At 35.5% G+C, this 10,133-nt stretch overlaps 1 protein-coding gene across 1 annotated transcript in view; it reads right to left on the bottom strand.

Moving 5' to 3' along the window:
• Positions 1 to 10,133, bottom strand: part of LOC127435624 (SH3 and multiple ankyrin repeat domains protein 2-like) — a 158,109-nt gene that overhangs the window by 74,368 nt on the left and 73,608 nt on the right. Inside the window, exons 12-13 of the mRNA XM_051689219.1 lie at positions 1,413 to 1,570; positions 657 to 770 (exon numbers count right to left, since the gene is read on the bottom strand). Coding sequence (XP_051545179.1) covers positions 657 to 770; positions 1,413 to 1,570 — 272 coding nt within the window. The remainder of the gene's footprint in view (positions 1 to 656; positions 771 to 1,412; positions 1,571 to 10,133) is intronic.

Genomic DNA, 10,133 nt, shown 5'->3' with positions numbered 1-10,133 from the left:
ACGCTGCTTTTTTCCATATATAGTAATGGAAGCATATAGTGACCACAGGCTGTCAAGCTCCAAAAAAGGACAAAAAAGTACCATAAAAGTATTCTATTAAACATTTATTCCCAGTTTTCTGAAGCCATATGATAGCTTTGTGTAAGGAACAGACCTGAAATATAAGTTGTTATTTACTCTTAATCTTCCCCTCCACCACAGCTCTGAAATCTCATTTGCATTAGCATATTTTCAAACATAGTTCATAAAGACATGTCGCGCCAAGTTTGGCATCCATGATGCCAAATTTTGTCATTGATTGTCAAATTTCTTGTAACTAATCACAAAGATCCAGTTTAAATATTCCTAAGTGCAAGGATTATCAGTAAATAATTACTTAGATTCCGGCATGTTCCTCATAAAAAACTATCGTATGGCTTCTGAAGACTTGGAATAAAGTGCCCAAGTCATATGGATTATACATTTGTTAAATAGAAAAGAGCAGCATGGACATTATGCCTTAAATCTCCTTTTCTGTTCCACTGAAAAAAACGTAAATGATGACCACATTTTCACTTTTGGGCGAACTAACCCCTTAAATTGGCATGTCAGTGAATGAGTCAACTGAGACCATGTTCAAAGTGTGTTTTTGTGTGTGTTTGTATGTGCACACTCACAGGGCCTGTCCTCATTGGGTTTGCTTGGGATCTCTTCCACACATTCTGCTGGGAACCAGCCTACATTCCCTCGAGCACTGCCTTCCCAGAATCCTCCTTCTCCAATACTGAGAACTACATATAGAGAAAATCAAACAATAAATAGCAATCCGATCATTTACTGTACATACTGTATGTGCATTCTTAAACATTACACCATTCTGATTAAATACCTAAGTATAATAATCTACATGAGCAATAATATTTCAGACCCATTCCAAACTGTTGTTAGAGAGTCTCTCGCCCATCTCTCTCAATTTATGAAGTGTTGTTAGCTCAGGCCAGGCATCGCCTGGTGCCGAAGGGCAGAATCTGTGAATTCTTACTCTCCATATGGCAGGAGAAACTGCACTCCACAGTTACAAACCAGCTTGTTTTTGTTTGGTGGACACACTCTTAAATCATGTTAATATGTTATTTCCAAGAGTCAAAATCCTATCTGTTTTTACATTGTTTAATTGGTAAATTGTTTTCTGATTTTATGTTATCTCAAGCAGTTAAAGGAAAAGTGTGTAATTTCTGCACCACTAGTGTCACCAAACAGAACTGCAAAAGTAATGATTGTTTTCAGTGGTGACTGAGGCTGAATTTTGCAACATTCTGCCTAACATCTCCCTTTGTGTTCCACAAAGATTTGGAACGGCACGAAGGGGAGTAAATTATTTTTTTATTTTAGGGGGAACCATCCCTTTAAAATCCTGATAGAGAGATATTTACCTTTGACCCTGTCATTCTTGTACAAAGCGATTTCTCCCTCTGCTTGTGGTTGGTAAGATTTGATCACCATATAGTGTCTTCCTGGCACAGCACTGTACAGCTTGCGTTTGAATCCTGGGATGTCCATAGCGGAGAAGGTGTCCCTATTGGGACAGGGACTGGTGGGAATACAAGCAACAAAATCTTATTAAAATGAGGTGATGCATACATACATATTTGTGTTGTACCATGTCCTAGTAGATGTTAAGCTACTGTATACTTATGAGCAATGAGGCACGCTAGAGAAGTGAGAGGTCTCCCTCTGCTGGATAGCAACCGTAAGTATACGTTAAAACCTAAATGTTTCACATTCAAAGTCTAAACCAGTACAAAAAGGATTTTTTTTCAACTAGTAGTTCAGATTTATAGTCACCCTGCAAATACATAAATTGGCCCCACCAATAAATAAAAATGATATATTAACACGCAAGTCGGTGTGTGAAGTTTTAAAAACAAATCATTATTTTATTATATGATTAAATATCAATATTTTGAAATTTGTATGAAAAGGCACATTTGGTTCAAGTCATTTGGTGTAACCATGAGAAAAATTTTAAATGCATGATATTAAAAAATATATATTTTTCTCACTGAAACAGTTTTTGAAATGAATGATTAAGTTGCTTACATTCTCATGTAATCAAGGTGCAAGGAAAATATTTTAATACCTTTTTCTTGATGGTTACACCAGATGACATTTTTAAAGTCATCAAATCAATTTTTGTAGAAAATGCTATATATATTTTTTGTATTATTATTTAATTTGTAAAACAACATGAACTCAGATTACATGTGTACGAACTTGACACACGTTTTAAACTAGATTTAAAATATTTCAAATTTGTATCATATCGGACAACCTGTTTTGTCAATGACCCATGTACAGTGCTGTGGAAAAGTGTTTGCCCCCCCTCCTGATTTCTTGCTTTTGTGTATTTTTCATACTAAATTGTTTTAGATCTTCAAATGAGATAACATAAAACAAAGGCAACCAGAGTAAACACAAAATACAGTTTTCTTATTTTTATTTTTTTTTATTTTTTTATTGAAGCAAAAGTTATCCAACACCTATATCACCCATGTAAAAAACAGACTGCCCCCTTAAACTTAATAGCTGGTTGTGCCACCTTTAGCAGCAACAACTGCAACCAAACGCTTCCGATAACTGGAGATCAGTCTTTCAAACCGCTGTGGTGGAATTTTGGCCCACTCTCTTTTGCAGAACTGCTTTAGTTCAGCCACACTGGAGTGTTTTTGAGCATGACCTGCCCATTTAAGGTCCTGCCATAGCATCTGGGTTCAAGTCAGGCCACTCCAAAACTTTCATATTGCTTCTTTTGAGCCATTCAGTGGTCGACTTACTCCTGTGCTTTGGATCATTGTCTTGCTGCATAATCCAGTTGCGCTTGAGCTTCAACTCACGGACTAATGAGCGGATGTTCTCCTTTAGGATTTTCTGGTACAGAGCACAATTCATATTTTCCTCAATTATAGCAAGTCGCCCAGGCCCTGAAGCAGCAAAGCATCCCCACACCATCACACTACCACCACCATGCTTGACCGTAGGTATGATGTTCTTTTTGTGGAATTCTGTGTTTGATTTACACCAGATGTAATGGGACCCCTGTCTTCCAAACAGTTCCACTTTCGACTCGAAAGGTTTGAGGATCATCAAGGTGTGTGGAATTCTGTGTTTGATTTACACCAGTGGCCTATGTCACAAAGCAGGATTAAGCAGCTAGCTAGATAAGTTTCAACTTAGTTTAAGCGAACTCTGAATTCGCGGTACCAGTAAAGTGGATTTGCTATCATCGGTGGTTCCTCGCCATAGTAGCTAATCGGCTAACCTGCTCCGGGGCAGGTTATGTTTCCGATCAGAGATCTCATCCAGATACTGGACCAATCAGCTGTGAGCGAAGTGACAGTCACTCTTCCCAGTATCTCTCACTCCAAACCCCTACAGAGGCCTGCAGTTCCTTGGATGTTGTCCTTGGCTTTGTGACTTCATAGAGGAGTCGTCGCTGTGCTCTTGGAGGAATTTTGGAAGGTCAGACACTTCTGGGAAGGTTCAGTACTGTGCCAAGTTTTCTCCATTTGGAGATAATGGCTCTCACTGTGATTCTTTGGAGTCCCAGAGCCTTTGAAATAGCTTTGTAACTCTTCCCAGACTGATGTATTTCAATCACCTTTTTCTTCATCATCATCATCATCATTTCTGGAATTTCTTTCGACCTTGGCATAGTGTGCAACTGGGTGAGACCTTTTAACCAACTTCATGCTGCTGAAAAAGTTCTATTTAGGTGTTGATTTGATTGAACAGGGCTGGCAGTAATCAGGCCTGGGTGTGTCTAGTCCAGCTGAACCCCATTATGAATGCAGTTTCATAGATTTGGGGATTTAGTAACTAAGGACAAATACTTTTTCACACAGGCCCAGTTGGTATTGGATAACTTTTTTGCTTCAATAAATAACATTATCATTTAAAAACTGTATTTTGTGTTTACTCAGATTGCCTTTGTTTTATGTTAGATTTTGTTTGAATTTAAAAAAAAAATGTAGTATCAGATATGCACAAAAACAGAAGAAATCAGGATGGGGGCATATACTTTTCCAAAGCACTGTATATATACACACATTTATATATTTTATACATTTATATAAGGTACATTTTATTTTTAGAAATATATTCTTTTTTGTGTCAAAAATAAATATTTTTTATTTACTGTACATTTTTCAGTAATCACTTCTTTCTTCACACACACACACACACACACACACACACACACACACACACACACACAAAGTATTTACTAGGTTTTCAAGCAATAGTAGCTGGACATTATGCACCCATAATAAATTTATAATAAATAAACATACTTTTGGCTGAAACATGATGGCCTACTCAGATTTTAACTGATGCTGATGCTTCCAGGACTATCACAAGTCATTCTTGCATTTTCGCTAAAACCTTATCTATGTTAGCCAGCTAGATAATTTTACTTTGGTGACATATAATAAAGGGAAAGTTCACCCAAATATGAAAATTCTGTCATTATTTACTCGCCGTTATATCATTTCAAACCTGACATAACATCTCTTGCTGTGTTCAACAGAAGAATGATAGTCATACGAGTTTGGAACAACATGGAGGTGAGTTAATAATGACAGAATTTTCATTTTTGCATGAAATAACCCCCCCCCCGCCCCAGTGGATACAGTCTCACACTGACCCCGTGCCATCAGTCCATCCTTATTGCTGAGCCCTGAAATCATTAACGTATCCAGCTGAGCTCTTCCCTGAAGTGGCTCGGAGTATAACTTCATATACTCTGTTGGAGCAGAAGGCTCCTATCCAAAAACTTGCTGACATGAAAGACTAAAAAAAAAAAAAAAACGATGTTGTTAATGAAGGTGTTAATGAGGGCGCAATGGACCTGAAAATAACATTGAAACTCTCACTGCAAAAGAACATCCAGTTTTCGGAGATGACATGCATAATCTCTTAGGCACATACAGTATCCTCATTTAACATATAATGGTTTGAATTTAACATATAAATGGCAAATATTTTTGTATTTTGTAGGGATTTACGGCACCCATAAGGAACCAGATTTAGAACAGCGTTCTCTAGAACAAATATTCAAAGATTGATACCTTGAACAAATCAAGTTTAAAATTGACCAAAAAAGATACATTCAGTATATCCTTCACTCTGAAATAGCATCACAAAACATAGCTATCCATGCTGTAATGGTGTCTCTTAAACTACAGGCACTTTTATATCCCAGGGCTTCATTTGAATGGAAACATTTTATCAGGCCTTTAACGTTTGTTTTAGCAGATTATGCAAAAAGTGTGAAAATATCATTTAATTGTGTGTATTTAGTATACACAAAATGCTTGCTTTGAAATTAGCCCTAGCAAAACAAAGTAGTCTGTCATTGTCCTCCAAAAATGTTCAAAATTCCATCACAGAATGCTATTAAACACAACACATCATTTGACGTGTTGAAACGAAAAAAATTTATTGCATATTCATGCATATTCAACTTTGGGCACTTTCTGTCCCAGGGTTTGATTTTTACTAAAACAAACAGATCTGAACAGATTTGTATTATTATTAATTTATTTAATGAACTTAATTTATTTATGGTACTTTTCAAATGCCTTTATGTACATATTTAGAGATTTTACTGTTTTAGCCTTGTCCCAGACAAGACTTTCAATTTTAAACTAAACATTTATAAAAACTAAAAAAAACTAAAAAAACAACAAATGCAAATTATTACATATTTAAAATATAAAGTTGTATTATATAGTAGTTCAAGTAAAAATAAACATAGGTGAAGTAAACATTAACTATTTCAACATTTATTGTGGCAAAATGTTTTCCATCAGTTTTTTTTTTTTTTACAAAATTACTACTGTCCCACAGTTGTGGCATCATTTCCAACACACCACACCTTTATAATTTTTTTTCAAAGGATAGTGATATTATTTACAGAGTTAGCAAAAGTGTCAGTGAAGAGCTTAATTGAGATGAAACATGAGACAAGTGATGTCTGAAGAAAAATCTATGTAAACATCCCTTGAGAACAGAATATTATTATTGGCGGCATTTTTTGCTGTGTATTTAGGATACATAAAATGTTAACTAAAAATTAGTCTCAGCAAGACAAAGTCTGACACTTTTTTTTTTTTTTTTTTTTTTAAACGAACAAAATATTGTTCCATTACCGTCATTTCCACTGCGGAGTTCAATTAAACAAAACAGAATTACATAAACCTCCTATGATGCATGTACATAGACTGTTGGACATTGTCAGTGGACACATTTAAAAAAAAAAATTGCTGAGAGTATGAAATATATTTGAACTAGACTGTACTTTATAGAAGTCCACAGTGCTAAAAGTGCCCGAAGTTAAAAAAAAATAATAATAATAATAAAAAATAAATAAACACCCAGTGTTGGACATTGTTAGTAGACAAACTAAATAAACTAGTGAGAGTGTGAAAAGCGTATTTTAAGAAAGTTTATTTTATAATATCCACATGGCAAAAAGTGCCCATAATTGTAAAAACACCCATAAATGATATACACTTACATTCTGGATTCTAAATAAATATCATGAAACAGCTATCCATGCTGTAGGTATATAAATGATATTGGGGATAAACAGTACAAGTGGCTTCCTGCTCACACATGACATGGCCTACCTCACAACATCTCTAAGTCCCTGTGGCATCAGGTTACTTCAGCCTATAGGAGCAGATGAAATTGGGACAAAGAACCTACCGATGCCCTCCACATGCCTCTTGCTTTTTTAAGCCTCCACTGAGACCCACTCAATGTCACAGCCCAAAGTCAACATACTCAGATTAGCTCTCTTACATAATAAAGCTTTACGAAGATCATTCAGATGTAATATTAGAGCTCTAAAAAGTAATTGCAATGATAAATGGAGAGTGTCAGATGCACAACCTGCAACACCTGGAAGAAAATAAGATAAAATCCACATGATACAAGCGACACAATACAAAACAAAACACTGTGCCAAACGTTTTAAGAGCAAATAAAACTAAATTAAATTCAAGCTGTAAATTTTATGCTGAATTGGCAAACTAAAGAGATCTAAAAGATGGTCACACTTAAATACACGTGTAAAGTCACTGATGATCTTTAAAGGACCATTAAAGAAGCACTCAGTAATTTTTTCCTCATAAAAAAAAAAAGTTTTACTTTTAAATTAATAGTAATTTTGAAACATAGGTATAAAATCATGACCAATCATGTGAGATGAAGACTCCAGTCATATCGGTAACCTTATAAAAGTTGTTTTATTCTACATGGAGAGGGTCTCTTCATGGAGGCTGCCATGTTAGAATCACTTGACCAGCCAAATACTACTCGCTTAATCTCAGTAACCTCCTTGATATTGGACACTTTCACTCTTGGATCAAATGGATCATGGCTGACTGTATATAGTGAATTTCTACAATGGCATCTGTAACCGAAAACTATTGATTTTGAATGATACTGCATCCACGCTGCTAGCTGTCACTGTAGGTCTAAGATGACACAAATGCAAAAGTTACTGAGTGTACCTTTAACAAAAATACACTTACTATGACAGAAATAACTTGGATGAAATGAGCATTTTCTAGTAATTAAGCCAATAATGTATATATTGCCTGTTATGTTGTTAACTAAAGCAATAAGCCACTCAAGGCTTATTGCTTTTAAAAAACGGCAGCAACAGCAACGTGATAAAAGACACCAATAGTCAATAAATAGTCCTCAACGTCTTGCACTCAGATATCCCACAAGATTAGCCAAATTTCTGTATATGTTTCATATGGAGAACCCTAAATGCATGGGTCCACTATACAGAAGAAAACAATTTGCTGATATCTGCTTGTATTTCAAGTTAAAATGGCCTCACATATGCAATCCACAATGGCTGGTACACATTACAGTTTGAAGGGTGCTAGGGACGGACAAAAAGCACCATATTTCAGCAAAGCATAAATGAGTGGCTTACTTATTTAGAGCACAGCCTATGGCAGCCAACAGGTATGCCAGTGCAACTAGCTGTCAAAACCGTGAATCTTTCTTAGCCAGCTTCATCCAAAGACAATTACATAAGCTCGGATTCACATCTTATTTTTGGAGTAAAAAAGCAAAAGAGAGTTAATGTGGGCTGAGGTATTTATGCAAAACAGGGAGGAAGGAAACAAGGCAAGTAAGTGTTAGATAGGTTCAAGCGGCGCATGTATAGTCACATCCAAATGTCTATTTTTAATCAAGCTCCAAGCAAAGAGGGAATAACGTCTCAGCATCTTTAAGATTTTGATGCAGCAATCAAAAACAACAGCCACAGTGACAGAATAACTGCTAACAAACACATGATGCAAACATATGCACATTTGTACAATGAAATTATGCTATATTAACAGATATAGAGTTAAACTAAATCCGGCTTCACTTAACTCTGTCGGAGTTAATTAAATACCGGTAATTTTACTGAGGTCTGGCTGTGTGCATTGTTTATTTGATTAGCATGTTGTTTGCTATGGGGTTCCCAAGCTGTGAAATGTATAGCCTATGACCTTTATGTTGTTTGACTTGTTTGAGGTATTATAAAAAGAGTTTATGAAGAGAGCTTTTCCATTTTTAATTAAAAAGAGGGAAGTTTGCAAATTTACTATTACAAATGCAGTTTTTAGAACAGCTAAGCTGTAAAGTTAATGCTAATGTGAAATCCATTATGCTAACTAATGAAACCAGAAAATACTGAATGGGATCATTGCAAAATGAAGTTAGCTAAGCCAAATCGCGCTTAATTTAACTCTGTAGGAGTTCATTAAATACTGATAATTTTACTGGGGTCCGGCTGTGCATTTTGTTTGTTTGATTAGCATGTAGTAGGCTATGAAGTTAAAGCTATGGAATGTATTGCCTACAACTTTAATGTTGTTTGACTTGTTTAAGGCATTATACTAAGGCATTATGAAGATAGCTGTCATATTTTTAAAACAAAGAAGAACATTTGCTAAATGTATCACAATAGTGTTTTTGGAGTGGTAAAGTACTAATGTGAAATCCATAATGCTAACTATTCAACAAGGAATACTGAATGGCATTATGGCAAAATGATTCAAATTGTTCCTCATAATTTGTTTTAAGACATTAAAATTATTCATACGTAACATAGCCATACTAGTGTTTCATCAATGAAATCCACACAAAGTTTTCCCTCCTTTTTTAGCAAAAAAGCATCACAAACAGAGGCCCTGAATTTCACAATCAGTTCACTTGGCATGCCATCTTTGCAGACATCTCCAAAACAGTTTGTCAAGATTTTGTTTCAATAATATATTTCAAATTAGCAATAAAATCTTACAGCAATGATGTTATACATTTGGTTTTTAGCTCAAATCAAACTAAAAAACTATTTCAGGGTGGTCCAGTTAGGCTAATGCACATACTAATGTAAACAAACAGGCAATCGGTTCTTTCAGTCACATTCAAGAAGGCGAGTGCTTCATCTTCTCCCTCTAATACTGTCTCTGACCAAAAAGCACCAGTGCCCCACTGGGTGACACACTGTGCCCCAGCAAAACATGTTAAATACATGTTAAAGTTTTATCTTCTCTTTGCATTGGATGCTAGTAATAGCACATAATATGTATAACTTTTGGCAACAGGATAACACGCAACTCAAAGGAACACTAATCTCCCCAAGGGTAACTTAAAACTGTCATTTAACATAAAACTGCATACTGAACACTAAACGGAACTTGAAACAGAATTATAACCCCAGATTAATTTTAAATGTCAATTAATACCATACCCAAAAAGTCCCCAAACCTTGCACACCCTTTCAAAAAATCTAGAGTTCTAGCAAACTAGCTGCAAACTTGCCACAAATTTGCCACTTATTATTTTCACATGCAAATAATCTTGTGATTCGATGCAAATGTTTGACAGAAGTTTGAAGCTCTTCACCGCTGAAGTAGTGAACCTGCTGCAAACCTTTGGGAACAATGGACAATTGCTGCAAGTTTGCCACAAAGTTAATTTGCATGTGAAAGTAATCAGTGGAGAATTTGCGGCAAATTTGCCATGAAGTCTCGATTTTTGAAAGGGCAGACCTACTTTATTTATTATTCAAATACAAC

Source organism: Myxocyprinus asiaticus, chromosome 46 (assembly GCF_019703515.2).
Source record: "Myxocyprinus asiaticus isolate MX2 ecotype Aquarium Trade chromosome 46, UBuf_Myxa_2, whole genome shotgun sequence".
Classification (NCBI taxonomy): domain Eukaryota; kingdom Metazoa; phylum Chordata; class Actinopteri; order Cypriniformes; family Catostomidae; genus Myxocyprinus; species Myxocyprinus asiaticus.
The sequence above is the reverse complement of the archived record's forward strand: the minus strand, read 5'-3'. Positions and strand labels throughout refer to the sequence as shown.